The 19,923-nt window shown below is 37.0% G+C and overlaps 1 protein-coding gene across 7 annotated transcripts in view; it reads left to right on the top strand.

Moving 5' to 3' along the window:
• The window catches only part of TSC22D1 (TSC22 domain family member 1), a 92,623-nt gene that overhangs the window by 24,041 nt on the left and 48,659 nt on the right, over nucleotides 1-19,923 (top strand). Inside the window, exons 3-4 of one of the 7 annotated variants that reach the window (XR_015771850.1) lie at nucleotides 14,553-14,811; nucleotides 15,774-17,850. The exons of 2 other annotated variants lie outside the window; for them this stretch is intronic. Coding sequence is in view for 1 of the 5 variants with exons in the window: in XM_088051337.1 (XP_087907463.1) it covers nucleotides 7,927-7,969 (43 nt within the window). In the remaining 4 variants the exon portion in view is untranslated. Of the gene's footprint in view, nucleotides 1-7,926; nucleotides 8,049-14,552; nucleotides 14,812-14,916; nucleotides 14,978-15,773; nucleotides 17,851-19,923 lie in introns of those variants that run through there. 4 more of the 7 variants (XR_015771853.1, XR_015771851.1, XR_015771852.1 and 1 more) reach the window with 4 other exon arrangements.

Genomic DNA, 19,923 nt, shown 5'->3' with positions numbered 1-19,923 from the left:
CTAATTCTGCTGTATATAACTCTTTAGTGACAAATTAGTTATAGACAGTTTGTGACAGGGCAGGCATGGTATATGGCCTGGAAGAAATTGTTGACAAATAAAGAAGGACTTCCCCTAAATTGGGAAATACCAAATTGTGACATGTGTAAACAAGAAAGTTTACCAATTTGATAATCAGGTGTCAGAATGATATGTTAAATATAACTACCTTGTGGGCTGGTGGCACGTTGTGCATCACTGAATGTTTGATAATTCCTGTAAAGAAAAAGCCTGTTTTTCCAGAAAGTAGTACCTAGGACTCAAAAATGAAGCTTCTGTTTCTTACCAGGAAGTACCATTATTACACACTCCTAAAAAATGGGCAGGAGTTGAGGAAGGTGGTCTCTTAGTTGCTAGCCCTGTTTGTTCCTGCACCTCAGAAGTTGGCACACTGGGACGTCTTGCAGCGTATTCTTTTGTAGCTTCTTACTGCTTTCTGCTAGTTAACCCTGCTGTGAGCAGTGGGGTTTGGACCAGGTGGTCTTCAGAGATCGCTTCAGCTAGTTGGTGATCCTGTGAGAAATTCCGTATACGTCCATAAATTTTTCTTTTAAACTCTATTACTTAAAAAGCGAGGAGATATGATACTTGTTTGGTGATTCTATTTTATTTTTTAAAAAAATGAACATAGAAATTGGGACCAGTGATTGTAAAACCAGAACTGAAGGTGGTGCTTCACTAAAACAAATAATGTTCTTCCTCAATCACAGAACTGAAACCAGAAACCTTAAGTGTCATAGGTTGATGTATGGACTGCAAGCCAGTGTTTTATTAATCCTCTTAAGCTTGCAGTTAATTACTGGTTCTCTAGAACACACCTTTAACTTACTCCTGACACACACCTGTAGTTTTTTTTTTTTAATTTTTTTCCCCCCAGGAACATTTTTCATGAAACTTTATATAGATACTGCTGCAAATTCCAGTGGCTGCCTTGTTTCAAACAGATTGCTTCTTTCCTAAAGTCCCTTTACCTTTCTCTGTTTTCTGTCTGTACCTTTGCCTTTCTCCCTAAACTGTTGGTTTGTTTTATTTAAAGGCTTCAGATAGGATGTTTTGGAAAGAGGAAAGCAAATGTGGTGAATTCACTGTAGCATTTTGTCGCTCTTAAGCCCATGGTTGTGGCACTGTTTACTATCCATATTTAATTTATTCTAATACATTATACAATCGTAAGTTTAACTTAAAACTAGCGAGTTTTAGGAAGTGACAGAATTTGTGTTTTATATAACACATCATAAAAATGAGTGTTTACTATCAGTATGTAAAACTATGTTATGATGGTGAAAATACATTTTAAATTAATTTAATTTACTACACTGTAGTTTGAAAGAGAGAGAGCATCTAGCTTTCTTTAAAGTTTATGGAAGGACCATGAAAAAACTTGTTCCTTCCGCAGTCTGTAACTAGTGCTTGCCTATTTTACCCTTTGGTTATAGCCATATCATGTTCCTTTTTCTGGCTCTTAGAGTCTTGGAATCTACAGTGAGATTGGCAAAGCTGCTATAAGCTCAAACGTTTGTGACTGAAGGATTATGAATTATGTTATGGATATTTTTGGGGAGATACCTAAGGAATGAGAGTCTTGGTTTTGTTCCTGTGTTTGAATTCCTTTTCACTGGTGTTTGTAGAAGGGAACAGAAACTTGAAGTAAAGAATTGTAAAGTTTGACAGAGAATTTGCAGCTGTCTGTCAGCAGTTCCACTTTTTGTGGCACTGTTAACCTATTTCTTTGGGAAGCAGCCTGCAAGCTTCTGGACAGCTGACAGCCTGTGCAGGTGCAATACTCTTTCCAGAGTGAGCAGCAGCTGGATAGGCAGGATTGTCACAGGAGGGGAGAGACATCCATTGTATGCATCTCTAACTCTCAAGGGTTCACTAGGCCTACTGAGGTACTTCAGACTTACTGTTTCTGGATATTCCTGAACTGGAAGGTTTCTGTTCATCGCTTTCTCATTTTGTGTCTTCTGATCTGGTAGAGAATGTGGTGTAAATGCATGTGGAGTGAAAATAACATGCTCAGACTATCATTAGAACAGTAATTCAGAACTTGTTAGGTCTTCGTGTGGGTTTGCTTTGGCCAGTAAGCAGACCAGAGCGAGTGTGTTGGAGCTTAGGAAATGGAATATGCTTTTGAACTGCTGTTCATGTTTATTCCAACTATTCTTTTTCTTGTTTGGTGAATTGCTAAATGGCTTTGGTAAATAACTTGAGGGAAAACAAAGGTGGAGGAATTGGCAGCTGCATGTTCCTCTTCAAACACCCTATCATGAGCCTGTTGATAACCTTTTCATGAACTTCTGTGAAACTTTTTCAAAAACCTTGGATGTTGAGAATCAAAAGAAACAGGAGAGGGAGGTGTCTAGAAGTCTGTCTTCCCTTTGCCAGGTTCTGTAGTTTGGGGGACCAATGATTTCATCATGACAACCGTAGTTTTACGAATGCTGAACGTGTTTTCCCATGGTGTGTTTTCAAGATATATCTTGAAAGATAGCAGTTTTATGGCTGACAAAGTGCTAGTCTTGCAAATATCCTAAATGTGCCTTGATGAAAAGGAAAGCAAGTCTAAGGATCAAGTCAGCATGAGAAACAAACCAATGATTCTAGTTTCCTAATTGAGTTAAATTACCTGAAAATCAGACTCTAAAATGTTTTCTGAGATTGTAAACTATCTGAAAATTGTAGGAAGGCATTCTTTGGGTACACAGCATAGGATTCTGTTGCCTTTCTGCTGCAGTCTTAGATTGAGAATTCCCAAATTCTTTTCAACTAGCCTTTTAGGGTGAGCGTTTTTTAATGTTGAGTTCTTTCTGAGAGGATATGGCACTACCTTTCATAAATATTTTTTAAGCGTGATTTTGCTTCTTTGGAAATACTTTGAACTTTGTTTTGTGTAGGTGGAACAAAAATACGGTCATGTGTAGTTCTGCTGTACTTTTGACTTAACTATTGCATACTTTTTTTTTCCCCCAGGTTTGTTTTTCAAATAAGACTACTTGAGTTATAGTTGATTCTCAGTTTCACGTTTTTTTTTGGATGCTACTAATTCTAGCACAGACTAGTCTCACTTAATTTTTTTCTAAAATGCTCTTGTACTGATGGTCTCAAAAGAAGAATGCTCCTGAAACTGGGATAAGGATTCTTCACTCAAAACCATTTGAAATTGGAGAAGACATTCAAAACATTTTTCCCTGCTTTGGTTGGTGGAGGAAGAGATTTCTAAAATGTTGGGTACATAAAAACTGGGAACTTAATGTTCTTCTCTCCCAATATGAGCAATTAAAACAAGTGTTGGGAAGAAAAATTGTATCTATTGCAAAATATTCTTGACAGGGCCTAATTTCTTCAAGTACTTGATTGCCAGCTCTGGTAAGTGCTGATGTGTTCATTGATCATCCAAAAAGTGTGTGTAGAAATTCAGAATTAAAAATACATTTAAAATTATGAGCTGTAAATTCAACTGATCAGGCTCTTTGAAGTACAACGCAAATAGATGTGTACTGGTTGGAAATTTTAAAGACTGAAAGCGGTCTTCCTGTGAATCCCCTGCTTTGCTTGTTTAAAACTTAATACAGTCTGATTTCTCAAATGTCCACTGTAAATTTTAGGGCCCTTTTTTATTTGTTTTTGTTGTGTGCCTCTGCTAGAAAAGTTTCGGTTGCAGGGTACCTGTGATGCCTTTTAAATTTTTTTGCACAGTGATGCCAGATGTTTTTATACTATCCTTCATTCAGCCTAAAGTAGTAAGATGGAACTAATAACAAAAAATGTTTTGCCAGCTTTTATGTGTTACTTAGAAGGATAGCTTTTAATATTAGCTCTCTTGTCAAGCATAGCAGCCACTTCTATTAATAAATATTTTTGCCAGTAAATACTGTTGTGTGATATTAGAATGGTTCTTAAATATTTGGCAAATAAGATGGCATTGAGCAACTTGCATTGGAACAGTGTTTAAAAAACAAAAACCATATAGACTTGCATCAGATCATAAAAGAATCTGAACTGTACTTAAAAATTAGTGTGGTTGATGCGGTAGTCAGGCTAACATTGAAGCCTAAGTGTTGTACCCATAGCACTGGCTCTAGTCCTGCCATGGCTTCATAAATGAATAAAGTTAATATTTCAGGAGCATTGAATTCAGTGGAGTTCAATCCAGTCAGTGGTTCTGCTACAGGGGTTAGTGTAGGCTGTAGGAACCAGCCTTGAAAGATCTTATTCAATTATGTTTGCCCCTCTAGGTATTTTTGTTTAAAATTGAGAAACAAACAAAAAGATCCATGAGTACTGGAGTTAAAAAAAAAAAAAAGTGTATGCATGACTTTCAGGGGTTTCTGTCAAAAGTCTTGTTGACTGTGGCACTTCAGTTATGCTTTTTGTATTGCCATGCTGCTCTTCCCTTTCTCCCAGTATTTCATTTTTTTTTGTATATCTTTCCTGTCTTCCCCATTGTAGTTTCCCTTTTGTTTTGTGTATTTTGGCTTGCTGACTGTCTGAAAAGAAACCCTGGCTGTGCTGCTGCCATTCTCTCCACTTGGGGTGTACTACCTGGGTAGTTGGTGGTTGTCCATTAGAATGAATAATGTGGAGGGGATGCCTCTTGTTATTCCTTGCCTTGTACTTGTGGAGGCAAAAATAGGGCCATGTTCACCTACTCCATTGGTCCATTCTTCTGTTCTTTGAGGTTAGACACTGGATATAAAATTTACAGTGGCTTCAAAAGTGGTTTTGTGGGGAATATGCAGCAGAAATACTAGTTTTCTTTTGTTATTTTGGGTTTGTTTTGCTTTTGAAGACACAGTCAGAATTGTGATCGATCTGTGTGTAGTAGGCAGTAATCCTGTTGAGTATGCGAGGTTTATGATTGCAAACTATTCAAATGTAGTAAGTAGAAATTTGCAAGTTTATGGAGTTACAGACTGTGTGTGTAAACTAAATAAATTTTTATTAACTTTGTCAATTTCTGAACAAAGTTGATTCTAAACAAACACTAAGATGACTTAGTGGTTGCACTAGCTTTGAGCCCCCTTTTCCTACAACTTGTATGTTTCTGTGTTTAGTGCTAGCTCCAATTCTAAAACAGATTGTGAAGCTTGTTTGAATTTGACTTTCTCGTAGTAACTCTGGTTCTTCCCTTTGTATTGTGTACTTTGCCTGGGCCACAGGGAGATGGATTACCAATGTCCTTGTCCATAGTATCATGTTTTTACACCATACTAACTTTGGATTCACTACATATTCATTATGCAGATGAGTGTGTAGTGGTAGTTTGAATCTGCCTTATGGTAATTGGAGAATGGCGTAATTAGATGATACTGGCTTTTCTGATTGCGAGCTGCTGCACAGACATAATTTTTTTTCATTATTTGGGACACTACTCAGAATAACCATTTGTTCAGATGTAAGTGATGAAGAAGATGAAAGGAAGATGTGTTTATGCATACTGGGGAATGGAGTGGGTAAAAAAAATGGATTGATAGTGTGTAAGAAGAATGTTAATATTTACATTTTATCTCTTAACATTCCCTTTAAAATACTTAAGCTTTATTATTGTCAATAATGTCTGTTACCACTGTTACTAAGTTGCTGTTAGATTGAAAAAACTGTAGAATGGTTTGTGTTGCAAGGGACCTTACAGATAATATAGTTCCAATGCCTGTCATGTATTTGCATACATTTTATTTTAGTCTGTACTCAGTATTGTTTTGCTGCAGTTAAAGAACTCTAGATACAGTGGAGTTCAAAAATCTGTGCTATCCAGTTAATGATTCATTTCTTTAAAGGCCAAGGTTATCATGGTGAAATTATTAGCTCTTTGAGAACAGTCTGCCACATGCTCCTAACAGGTCATCAAGTGATTCCACTGGAGTTGTGGAATTACACCCTTCCTCATGTCCTCCTCTGCCTCAGTGCTCTATTTCTGACCTTTGGAGATGGGAAGCATCTTCCAAGTAACTTTTAAATGCAGAATATATTTTATTCCACATTATTGGAATGAATTGTAGTAAAAAAAGCAATGAAAGCAAATTATTACTTGATTGTGATTGTGAACAAATTTCTAGTTTTTCTGTGGCACCCCTTATTTCTATGTATTTTACATGTACAAGAGAGAAAATAACAAAAATACTGAGTCATGATATCATGATACATTGCTGGAAAAGCGGACTTTTAGCATAGGTTGAATATTGCCATATTTCTGAAACCTGCATTCAATTCATCTGGGGAAAAAAGTTTAATGCTGTGTTGCAGTGTGGCATTATGAGCTTGCCCAAATACTTCCTATAGCTTCTCTTTAACAAAGTTGTGCAGTTGCCTATGCAAGTCCTGTTAAGAGTGCATATTTTTGGGTAGCATATATGATTCTTCTTCGTCAGGTAAGATTCTGAGATAGATATCTATTCTTTATTTTTAAAAATAAAATGAAAGAAATTGACTGGTAAATAGAAATTCTCTGACTTGGAAAAAGACTGTTCAAATATGGGCCAGCTAGATTGTTACACTACGTTGCATCTTGAAGTATGAAGTTGACAGTTGTGTTCCTGTTGGACTGAAGTCTACAACGAAAACAGTTAAGAAATAAAAAATAGAAATTCCTCGATGGTTCACATGTAAAATGCATGAAGTAGTAATATAATGCTTGGCCATCAAAAAAAGGAGGAAGAAAAGAGCAGTTATGCAATATTAAACTCTGGTCTAGTTTGCAAAATGCTTATGGGGATTTCAGTTATGCAGATACTAAACTATAAATTAAGAACAATTTGAAACTTGGGGAAATAGCTGTTTGGAAGAATAACTATACTTAAGAAATACAGACTAATTCTCGGTTGCGTTTTGTAGAATGTAATTCTTAACTGCATCCTCTAGAGATTCAAAAAAGTAGAGGCTTTTGAACACATGCCAACAGTTAGGGACTATCATTTTCTTAGGGAATTCTGCATTTTTCTTTGTCGACTGTGCCAAGCTTTGTCACATGCACTATACTTTCCTGTTGGTACGTATTGGTAAACTAGAAGATGGAGTTTGGCTTAAGAATATGTAGAAGTAGCAGCTGCATGGAATGCTTGGGAGGTTTTTTTAGGTGGCTAAAAAGCTATTGAGTAGAAAATACTATACTTTGCATGTAGTATACAGCTAAAACCTGGTAACTTTAAATGCAGATGGCTTTTCAGTCCTGCTGCAAACCTATCTTAGAATCTTGCCTTAAAAAGAAAACGGAAGGAAAGGAGATGTGTTGGACTTCCATAGAATTGTTCTTAGGATCTGCCTAATCTTAGGATTAGGCAAAGGAATTTTATTAAATATAACATCTCTTTCTGAGGAAACATTTTACATGTATTTGGTACAGAAATCAGAGATCAAGCAACTAATTTAATGCTAAAAGAGTTGTGCCAAGAATATCTCTGTTGTGTGTTATTGTGAGATTGGCTTCAAAATAAACTTGTGTATTGTAAATATTAATCATGTACAGAAATGTTAGGTAGTGATTCAAAAGATAGTGTTGTTTTCAAGAGGGTTCATAAATTTTCCAACCAAAATGATTCTGTGATTCCATCTTGCGTGTGTGCTCGAGTGCGTGAGAAGCTCTTTTTTATCTGACCTGGATTGTGGTTATTTTTGTCAATGAAATCTCAACTCAAATGAAGGAAAGAGGGCCCTGAGATTCAGTGTATGGTTAAACACTCTCCAGCCCAGATCAGTCAGTGGGGTAAGTTGCTATTTTGGTTTGGTTATTTGATGTCTGTCTTTTTCCCTGTTCTGAATAATTTTTGTGAAGACAGTATGCCTGGCCTAGAAATAGATCTCAGTGTTTTTGTATGTATTCTTTTAATGTATGACTTGATACTGTTTTTTTTCCTTGTATACAACCTAAACCAAGTGCTAATATTTCAACAGATACAGAATGACAGTCAAACACTACATACTGGTATGCCTATGAAGAGGCACTGCCAAAGTTAATTCTGTCTAGTGCAAAAGCTTGGAGTTCTGGCTGATCAAAGCAGGTAGGTATGAAGGTGCTTGCATGGAGAGAAGATAAGGGGACAACTCAATGCAAATAGCTTTACATAAGCAGAACAAAATTATACATTTCAAATGGTCTTTACCTCAGCTGACTGAAACATTTTTATAATGAAACTTGTGATGGCCTTATTCCAAGTGGTTTGGGAAAAATGACACCATTTTAATTTAATACTGAAATTTGAGTGAATTGAGGCACTAGTCCAATAAGGAAAGTTAAGTCAGCAAATCTGCAGAAAACATTTAATTAGCTACTTAAAGACAGCATATTTTGTATGGTGGTAGCAGTGCAAGACAATTTAGAATGTTTTTTTCATGTACTGGTACCACATACTAGGTAAAAATACAAAAAAGCAATTCTGATCTAAAACATCACTGACTGCACATGAGACTTTTTAACTTGTATTTTGAACCTGAGAGTCAGACTGTATTACGGAGGTATTATAGTGTGCTTGCACATCATTTGCAAGTCATGACTGAATCAGTTTGTCTCCACTGTCAACTGCTTATGTTAGACAATAATAAGCCCAAATAATAAGCCTCTGTTGCATCACAGACCTATCAATGCGGAAGAACTGAGCTTACAGTAGCATTTGACATCACTTGCTGTCTGAGCAGTAACAGTTCCTAGAAAACTCAGTCCAGTTTTGCCTGTTAGAGTTCTTACTACTTCTGAAAATGAAGAAGGAATCAAGCCTGTTGCTCTGAGTGCATGCTAAATTTATAAACTCTAAAAGTAAGGAAACCCTTTGTAGAAATCACGATTTGATATGGAAAGTAACATAAATGCTCAAATATGAAATACAAGTTTTGAGTGCTTTCCAAAAGAAAACCTTGTGAAATTTATGACTGAATGAAAACCCAGGTAATTTTTTTAGCTTTTATTTATCAGTGCATCCATATTGCCCTTTCCTAACATTAGTCTATTAAATATTTATATTGGCGTAAAAATTGCATTAAAAGGGCATTTCTCTGCTGTGTTTGAGCTCTCCAGAGATCCCAGACACCAGAGGGAAGTAATAGAGGGTCAAAACTTGTAGAGAAAAGCCTTGAGCTATTCTTACCTGGAAATTCAGACGTGACCTCACCCCAACTCCAAAAAGCCCAACAAAAGGCCACAAAATCCACCCAAACCCCCACAAAATCAAAGTATCCAGTCTGATGTGGCTGTTTAAACAGCATGAAAATCACTCCTCCTAGCATGGCTTGTATGTGGTATTTCAGCTTCTAGGTTCTACAGAGAGCCAGTCTAGAACACTCTGGCCAGGGAAGTGTAGGAATTATATGAAGACTGAAAACTCAATAAGAGAAATGGTGCTTTAAAAAAAAAAAAGTGTAAGAAATTTGTTACCTAATTGTATGTAAATAGATTCAAATTATTTTAAGCAAGCCATGCATCAGGAATGACAAAGCAAAGTACAAAAACCATTGTTAACATTAAGAAATTAAAAGTTTTATGTCGTTTTTTTCAAGTAAATTTAAGATATGCAGAAATACTGTAACCTTTGTATCTGTAGCTGGCTTTCTTAAGCAGAAAAAAGCAAACAAATTGTCATCATATGATGTCTTAAAAAAAACAACTTGTTGTTTTTTTTTTTTGAATATTGGCTCATGCACTCTGCCCAGAAGCAAAGAATTTCCCTGAGACTGAAAGAAGGTCTGTTTTTATGACAGAAATGTATGTTAGTGCCAATAAAGTCTGTTAATCTGATTAAAATGTGGTTTAGTTAGGCCAAAAAAGGTTTGCTCTCAACTGTACTTGGCATAAAAGCTGACAAGAAGTAAAAAGCATGTTAATGAAGACATTTAAAAATATTCTTGCAATGTAAACAGTTTTAAAAAGGAAAAAATAATTATAACATTGTGTAGCAAATACCCATTTCTTTAATTGTATAAAATTGATGCATCTATTAATGGGAATTGTTTTTACAAGGTTGTATTTTCTATAATCAACCAATCATTCAATTTTATACCTCTAGTGTTTTCCTTTTGTTGTATATGTGCCAAGAAATACTGGCTATGTTTCTCAAATGCGTGGTGTTGTGATAGCTGTATATAATTTCAGAATTCCGTGTCATGCTGGGTTCAGAAAAGCCAGGGCTTTTTGCCACTCCTAAACTAGGAGTTTATGGAGGGTCTTTCAGGGATTGGTACCCATACCAGTCTTAAGTAGGTATTGTCTGATGCCTTGTCTGATAATCTAGACAGTGCCGTGACCCTCTGGGTTTTAGTAGGCCTTTAAAGAAGTTTAGCACAAAACATTTCTGGAGAGAGGCCAAATGCTTTTAAACCACCTTCTGAAATTTAGAAAGTCAAGATTTGTTACCATTTTATTTGTTGGCATATTTTACTTTTAATGACAGGTTGCATGATAATCTTAAAAATAACACTTTAACCAGGATTTTTGCTGCCTTTTCTCTCCATCTTGGGACTAAATAACATTATCTCATGTAGCTATTATAATGTTCAGTGATTTCTACCCTTTTCTCCAGTCAAATCTCCTCCTGTTCCTCCCAAAAAAAGCCCTAAAGTAAAGTTTTGGAAACTTGTTTTTTTTTGTAGCTTGGAATGTAAACAGCTTATATCACTCCTGTTGATACCTCACAACATGTGCCATGTTGGTGCTGGTTTCCGGAAAAAAGATGTTTTACTAAAATTTGCTGTTTTTGTAATGTTTATTTTGAATAACAGTTCAGCTGGATGCTGGTGTGTAGATCCTCTGTTGGGTTTGCAGCCTGCACATACTTCTGGATGTGTGATTAATGGCAGCAGGGCAACAACTATAGGAGCTACAAAAGCTCTGCAGGGATAGTTGCACCTTGCATCTAAAATAATTTCATAATGCTTTAAAATTTCAGTTTGAGAGTTGAGAATTACTTGACCTGGCTGCAGGTAACTTGAATCAGGTATGGCAATTGTCCTGTTTTTTATGTTCTTCCACTTGGATCCTGCAGTTGTTGGAGCTGCAGTATTAGAGATATGAAAAGTATTGTTGCTTATATTCTATACCATTAACCAAATATGGAGATTCAATTTTTTTGCTTATTTTGCAGATGGTATCCTGTACAATTTACTCACAATTGTTCAGACTTTCAATTTCTTGGCTATTGAGCTTCTGCTCACTGATGCAGAAAAATGGAGACCACTGCTCACTTTGGAACATGCCTTATAGAGAAGGAAGAAAGCACTGAAGGGAGTTTTCCTCCCGGTGTATTTATCAACAGTCAGGGCACTGTGGAAAGACGTTGCAGAGATTCCTCTCTTTGCCCAAAGGATGATGAGGGTATTGGTTATAGGATTCCTTACCATCTTTCGTATGCTCACAAACAGAATTACTGGTGCTTTCCTGACTTCATCTATATTTGCATGATCTGATCACCATCGTGCTTTTCTTGTGTCATCATGGCCATAATTTCTTTCTGCTTCAGCTCAAAGGATCAGTCAGAGCCTGCCCTTGCGGTAAATAAAAAACTATAGACTGCGAAGAGCTGTTGTTGTTGCTTAAGCTTACTTAACATCCCAGCTAGGCAGTACAAATCACTTCTGGTGATTGATGTGAGGCAACAAAAAGAACTTCTCCCAAAATTCCTCTAAGAGGGATTCAGGTACTTTGGATGGTCTTTTCTAGACTTCTTTTTCATTCTTTTGAATCTTCATAAGGACATTGGAGTATTCATTGACATTTCTCATCTCAAAATGCAGAAAGATTTAGTTGTTTCAGCCTGGAATACATATCTCTGTGTAGGAATCAATCAGACTAGGGTTTTTGATAGCTAGAACACAAAAATTACCAACCTTGTTTATTCTTTACAGTTCAAGACAAGTCTGCTCAAGGGAAGAATTATGTATGAAAGGATAAAAATAAGAGTTTTGCCTAGATTGTGTAAAAGGAGAGATACCATCATTTTGATGTAAGAAAAAGAATTTAAAAACAAATCATTCCTAACAGCTTATTTCAGATTGATCTTTCAGAAACTGTTTAGCTGTTTCCATGAGAACATCAATGGACATAATCCTCATAATGTCTTTTATTTTCCCCTTAAATTTGACGTTGGATCTTTGTGCCTTTTGCTGAAGAAAAGACATGGATCAAATAAGACCAAGTACTCCTCTCTCCTATGGTCCTGAAGCTGCAATAGATGATGTCGGACTGTGTGTTGAAAGTGATCTGGATTTTTTTTCCATTGAATAGGGTCTTTCATGTGAAAGGCTGTTTCTTACAGAGGCCCTGGACAGATTCCTGTTCGAAAGGAACTTGAAGTAAGCTGGGTCATGCTGTTTCGTCTGAGCTGATCTGCTCTGATACCTTCTATTGTTTTAAATATCTGGATACATTCTGTTGCTGGAAAATAATACTGACTTTGGAAGTCAGTAGTGTTTGTAGGCTTCAATGCATCGCCTGAAATGAAGTCTGTGGTACTGTGTATGGCATTGTGGTTATGAATGATAACTAGTATTAGAGCAATTTGCAATGCCTTGAATCTCAGGAACTTACCAAATTATCTGGTTAAAAAGAACCTTCTGTTCACAAGGAAGTCTTTAAGAAGAAATAATGCTTTCAACTGCTACTGTGCTTTTATAATATTTTTCTTAGCCAGCAGGTACAGAGCAGTAGGAACTTGCATTGAATGCATTCTTTTTATTGTATTTTATCTTCTTTCATTTTTCTTCTGTCTTCTCTACTGGAAGATGAGAGTATAAACATCAGCCTGGAGACATCTCTTGGCCAAGTGCATTTATGTATTTCTGTTGGTCATGCACTCTTTCTGGATAGGAAGGCCTCCTTTCACAAGAACATACATGTGGTCTGAAAAGACAGAGCTTCGCTTTCTAATCTTTGAAAGTTTGAAATAATGAGAAAGACAATGTTTTGTCCAGTTGAAGGGCGTAGGAACATGTCTTGATCTTAAGCTGATGAAAAGCAATGAAATTGCAATAAAAAAGAGCCCTGTTTTTGTGAACCACTCCTTCTGTTTAGACTACAACCTCTTACTTTAGCTTGAGATACTGTAACCATATTCAGGAACAAAGAAGCAGAGTATCCTTTTGCATTCCCCAGCAGTTCCTCTGAAAAGAACTTGCTGATTTTTGTTTTAATTACTTTAAAATATCAGGGTAATTACTTAAAAATACAGGGCTTTATCTGTCACTTGTTTAAAGAACAAAAATGCTTCTTGTATGCTACTCTAACTGCAAAATTGCCGTGGTTTTAATGACAAACCTTCCCCACCCCTCCCTATTTTCTTGTATTACACACAATGAAAAAAAAAGAAAGCAAGCTTTTTTTGAACAGAGGAAAGCTTGTAATTGAAGAACATATTAGGTATGTAATCATATTAAGCTATTTTGTTTAGGTGTGTGCTCTAGAAGAGAGGATGAAGAAACACCACCAATTGCCCCAAAATGAATTAAGCGAAATTCTCCAAACATAATGAGTAATGTACCTTCTTATTTAACTGTTGGATCATGCTCTACCTGATGTCTTGAGAGCAAAGAAGAGCCTCCTGGTAAAACTATGATGCCTCACGTGCTTCAGCACAATGACTGCCCCACATGCAAATGCCTAACACTGCTGCTGTGCAGAAGGTACTGCAGTGGATAATAACTAGTAAATGCATTTGTGAGCAGCTATCCCTGTAGCTGTTGGAAGTCCAGTGACTTCTGGTTCTGTTTTATGTGGGCTCCATGCTACTGACAAAATTTCACAGGAGTCTTAACTAGCTTTCAGGGTTTGTGAAGAAGGAAATTTCAGCTCTCTTACACGTTATTTTTGTTTGTTGTTCATGTAATGACAACTCCTAGGGCTTTTGGGTTTTCAGGAATAAAAAGAGGAGTATTTTAGAAATCCAGAAACATGATGCAGGAATTTGAGTAGGTTCTTAGCTTCCACAGCAATCATAATCTGCTTAGGCTAAATCAAAGGTTGTCACAACAGCATTGAACTGCTGCTAGTATTCAATTAGTCTGATTTTGACAAATAAAGTAGAAGACTTGAGATTGGACTAAGTCCTTTGCAGAGGAGTTAGGAGTGGTGTTAGGAATCCTTTGGTGAGGGAAACAGTCAGGTAAGTATGACCATTTATTTTTAAAAGAGATTATGGGGAGATGTTCACTGCATTGCAATAGATGCCATTTTTAATTCACTTGAGAAAAAGTGAACAGAAGAGAGATTTGGATTATTTTTCCAAGAAATTAGCACTTTAATTCTCCCCTCCCCCCTACCTACATCTACTTGTAGACTGAGAGAACTTTCTGGACAAAACATCTTATGATTGATCTCATCTGTTGATAGATGTCTTAATAGTCTTGAAAGTTCACAGTTCAACACTTTGGGGTTGGTTTTTTTTGGCATCAGAGCATGAAAAAACTGCATGTCTAGTACTCATCTCTTGTCATCCTCCCCTATTGCAGTGACTATGTGTATGTCTCTGTGTGGCAGAAAATGAGGGAATACAGATCATTATTCAAGAAGTTACCAACTAGCACTTTTCCTTCCCCTCCAGTCTTTCTGCCTCCCTATCCTGGAAGTATGGAGTCCCTGCCTCAGCCTACGGCTTCATTCTTTTTCCAGCTGCCCACAAAAGTAAAGAAACCAGTGTGAGAGTTTGAAGAAAGAATCCACTCAGAGGACTGAGTCTCAAGCAAAAGCTCCAGGTTGCAGACTCAGAAAGAAACTTCCTTTGGGGAAGGATCTGCTTCCAGGATTTGCTCGTCTCTTTTTCCTTGGGCAAACAGTTCTTGAAGCAAACAACAGGGTTGCAGGTAGGTAGGGCCCCTTTGAACTGCCATCCACCCAGGTGTGAAGGATGACTTTATGCTGTTTCTCTGTGCATTTTTTTTTGTTGATATTGTCTTCCACTTCTCTAGGCTGAGAGAGGGAAAGAGCGTGAACATTGTAAAGAAAAAGTGTTGGGGAGAGAGAGAGGAGAAAAATGTTCTGGGCACTTGGAAATAATACCTCTGTGTAAGCTTCCTGTCCATGGGTCATATTTGAACTTCAGTTCTGTGAAGCACTAATGATGTTCTTGGTGTGACCCTTCTCCTGACAGGAAAGTAAGTCAAGAGCAGAAACTGGTGGCTGGAGCCAAGATAAGGCCAGTGATTGGGTATGGTCCATAGCCACACAGTTTTCATCTCCTCCCTTTCTCTTTACACTAGTGCTAGGTTTGAATGTGCAGTAAGGTGGAGATCATCAAATGGGTTTGAAGTCTGACTTGATTCCCAGCACTGACAAAGTTTCCCAGTCCTAAACATGTAAATACATTTCTTCCTTTAGAGGAGCCCATGGCTGCTGGGTTTGTAAAGTCCTGTTCTTTTGTCCATGTGAAGGAAATGGACTGGAACACTGATTAGGGGGATGTGCTGCTAACCCACACAATCAGCAATCCCTCAGGCCCAGAGAAAGGGAATCAGCTCAGGTAAATTCTGCCTTTCTCGCTTCATGTTGTGCAGAGCATCAGCCTCTTCCTTGCAAACATCGGTAGCCCACAGTCAGACCTTTCTTTTTCCAGCCATGTCACTGCTGGCATGGGAAGTTTTTTCTAAATTCCTTTTTGATTTTTAGCGAAAGAAATCACTTGAAAACTGGCAATGAAATTCTAAGGAGATTTTATCAGTTCCTCTTTCGTGCTGAGTTGAAGTCATATGGAACTATGTTACATGCATTATTACTTTGGTGCATCTTGTGACTCTCTCTCCTCTTCATTCCCTCCAAATTGCTTCAGGACACCTTCTAACCTTTATACTGCATCACAAGCCTTCGGCAGAAGATCTTATGTTGATGGAAGATGACTGGGTTTGGATCTTGGCCTTCCCTAAGCAGGATCTCCTGGCAAAAAATGGGATTGGGAAAGAAATGACTCCTTTTTCCATCACACAGAACCACCCTAGAAATGGAGGCCTAGGCAGAAAATTGCTCCTAATGCATCGTTCTGTAGGAAATGTGTCTAGCCTCCCACGGTCCTTTTGTTACAATGTCATATAGATATCCTTTATAAAATCTAAACCTGGCATCTTCCTATCTGAAGTTCAAGTCAATGAATCCAACATTAAGAGTTTACAGATTTAATAATGTGGTCGGGTCTTGCTGTCCCTTGCATAGGAGATGCCACGTGAATCTGTGAAAGAGGGTTCTGCTGTGGTTCAGACTGTTATATTTGTAACGCCTTTTCTACTTACATTAAAGTAATTAGAAATAATAAAGGTTCTTGTGAAAATGGTATTTAGACTTCTACCTTGCCGGGTTTACTTAAAAATAAATTTGAGCCAAAATGTCATAATTGGCAATATGGAAAATACTGCATCTTTTGAGGTTTCCTGTGGCTTTGTGTCACAAAAAAGTCTGTTGGAACTGTTGAGAGCTGTAAAAGTGGAAATCTTAGATTTTTCTTTAAGAGTGAGAAGTTGTTTGTTAGAAAGTAGAAAACTTTTAATTGTTTTCCCCTTAAGGGATTCTGTAGTCAGACTTAATTAAATGTCTTGCAAGATCTCAAAGAAAAACTTTTTTTAGAGGTAGTGAGCAACACACACATGCCTGTGTACTTGTGTTGTTCTCACTATAGGAAATTAGTTTTGAAGAATGGGACCTACTTCTAATGTTCAGATTAGGAAAGGGGAAAGTTTTGTTCTGAAGCTGAGTGTGAGAATAGGAGGCAGGAAGGTGTACCAGACCCCCCGGCAGTAGGTGAAGAGCGCTTTCATTTTTCTGTTTTCTGCTTCTGGCAGTTGAAGTAAACTAGCCAGATGCTTGTACTTGAATCCAGTTAATTTCTTAAATCAGTTACCACAAAGCATTGTTTTTTAACTAATGTCTAGATCTTTTGTTAAATTTGCCATCTTATTTAAATTATTTAATAGCCTTAACGTAGACCTGAGGCTACTGCTTCATGGCAGTTGTGACTTCTTACTATTCTGGAATGCATTGCAGTCCTAGTACATTCTAAAAATAATTGTTCAGATGGTGCTGTTTAAGTACATACTTATGTAGTGAGCCATTTTCACTGGACTTTCTGAAATTGGCTTTCTGTTGGATGGCTTTTTAATATCTTATTTTGCTGTCATTATCAAACTTGTTTATCTTGCTGCTTCTGTGGTTATTGAGTAGAGCGCTGAATTTATAACCTGGTATTTTTAGAGAACTGATAAGTCACATGCCTGTGTTAAACTATGCAAGCACAGTAACGCTTGTTAACTTTGAAGTTTAAAAAGAAATTGGTTTAATGTATCAAATTCAATCATATTATAATATGTGGAAATATGTATGTGATGAACATAAAAAGGAGTAGTTGTTACAGGTATAGACATTAATTGTGTACTGAACAGAAGTAATCTAGACATGAATAGCTGAAGATGTGTGGGTCTCAGAAATTAATTCTAACATCTGTGACTAGAGTTCTGTGCCAGCAGTGCTTTTAGTTGAAAATACACGTTTTTCAAATTTCTAGTCCATTTAAGGTCTGATACCCTTTGTGCCTTAATAGGTATACTGACACTTGACTCAGACAGAATTTTTGGTCATTTTGTTCTGTAGTAGGTAAATTTAGGACTGTCAAATACTTATGAAACAGGCACTGAGAACTGTTTATGTTACTGTCTCGGTTCCTAAAATGGCTTAACTTCTACCCATCACAATTAGGAAACAAAACCACTAAAACAAAAGCAAAAACCAAACTAAAAAGCCTGTTGCGATTCTACCATCAGTATTTTGATACTTGTCTATCACCGTTGCGTTAGTGTGTTTCTGTCATGCTCTGGGTTTTACAGCTGGAATCTTGGGTTCTTGATACCTCCTTAGAACAATAACTCCTGCCTTTGTGTTATTAAATAATAAAGATATCTGAAACAATTTTCTTCTTGTTTATATTGTACTTGCTATAAGTGTATGTATCAAGTGACTCTTCTGACAAGCTCCAGAATGCCAGGAAACATGGAAAAACACTGTATGATTTCAGAGGTTTTTAATGCCTGGTACTAACAGAATTTCAGAAAACAGGCATATAATGTGTCTATTTTTCCTCTTTCTATTCTCTTAAAGATTTCTTTGAGCATTTGAGCTACCTAACTCACTTCATGTAATCCTTAATGTCTTCTTGACCAGATACCAGCTCCTCCTAATTGTTTCATAGCCGGTCAATAAAATCCTGGCTTTTGATACTGTTTTTCCTGTCCCAGAAGAGCTATCTTGTTTAACTTGAAAGTTTTGCTTTCTTCTTTTCACCTTCTGTCCACCCTCTGTGGCTTATGCTGCAGCTCTTTCTCTATTACAGGATGCTTTGAGGAAATACCCTGTAAAGATCAGGAAATTTGGGGGAAATTCTTGCTGATGTTGCTACTTCAGCCAGAGATAAACTTGTCATTTGTGTGAGTGATGCATTGTCAGTTTAGTTTCAGGAAGGGCGATGTATCAAAAAGTGTTATTTTTGTAAACCAGAAAATTATTTTGATTTTATAAACAAGAAAGTGAGACTAAAGAGCATAGGTTCTGGGGTGTTTGTATCCCTTACTTTACACTGAGGAGATGGGTAACAAAGCATGAACAATTTCCTGTGATTTTCTGTAAGCCAGACTCGTTCCTTCAGCAACAGCGTACTTTAAGTTGGATTTCAGTCCTGTTTGCAGGACAGGGGGATTTGAGCAGTGTCAAAAATATTTTTTTCCAGATCTTTTTTTAATTGGAGAAAGTCTGCTCATACCTTGGTTTATCAGACATGAAAGCATCCCTGAGTCTTGAAAGAAATGAATGTGATTTAGGCGTAGGTTTAGAAAAAGTGGTCTTAACTAAAATCTAGAAAAAGGCATTTTCTGAAAGCAGTGGTGACAAATGGTTGAGCCATTCCAGTTTTGTTTGTTGCATGGACTTGGCGAAGAATTGGCGGCTGCACGGCTCCTAGGACAGGTCCGTAAGTTGATGTCAGCAACATGAGGTGAGTTGGTGGGTTGTTGCAGGAATTGCTGTGTTTTGCTATTTAAGTTGGGTTGTCAGTTTAAAGACCATATGAGGTTTGTGATTCTTTTGCTGATGACAGTGTCTTGCTAATTTTTTTTAAGAATATAAACTTACTCTTCTCATAAACTGTTTTGTATTGTTTTGTTTCCTTGGTTGCTCTCCCATGAGTGGCTTTGCTTTCTCCCTGGTAGAAACTGACATTTCTTGTTTTCTCTGTGTACTAAAGAAGTGGAGATCAGGGAAAGGGTTTTAGCCTGGTGTTAACAGTAAGTGAAGAAATTATACCTTGCACAAATGGGTGTCACTTTCATGGGGGCAAGATAATATTTTATCCTGAGAGAGGGTTGTAGGAGGTTACACAGTTAAGGAGGCATATGGCTTTTGGTGGTTTTCTTCTGGATAACTGCTCCAGCAATTGTAACCATACTAGTATCTGACCTCCTCTTGCCAGATTCAGGTTAAAATATCACCTGTAATTCTGAAGAAAATAATTTTTGAATAAATAACAACTTGTATGGTTATAAATGGATTTAATGAGCTCATAATTGGCCTTTGAAGATAGAAATGTGATTTATATAGATTTTCCCTAACTATAACTTTGTCCTGACTTGAACTGTGGTTTCTCCATGGGTTGGAATTACTTTAGAGCTCACATTAAAGCGTCCTTATCCATTTGAATGTTTCAGAGGCACTTCCACATACCTGCTGCTGATGTGTTTAGAACTTCTCGGAATAGTAAAAATTTGCAATATTTCTTTTAATGGTTTCCTGGTCTCTGGTAGTACTTTATATTAGATGAGAAAGCATGAAAAATAGATTTGCAAAATCTTCGTGTGCATATATAAACAATGGAGAGATGAAATCAGAGGGAAGTATGTAAGAGTAAATGAGGAATAGCTGACATCAGCACAGCTGCTGTGTACAGATGG

This window comes from Pseudopodoces humilis, chromosome 2 (genome assembly GCF_049639895.1).
Source record: "Pseudopodoces humilis isolate 2021_Gansu_Grassland_sample_001 chromosome 2, ASM4963989v1, whole genome shotgun sequence".
NCBI classification, from domain to species: domain Eukaryota; kingdom Metazoa; phylum Chordata; class Aves; order Passeriformes; family Paridae; genus Pseudopodoces; species Pseudopodoces humilis.
This window is presented reverse-complemented; position numbering and strand designations above follow the sequence as displayed.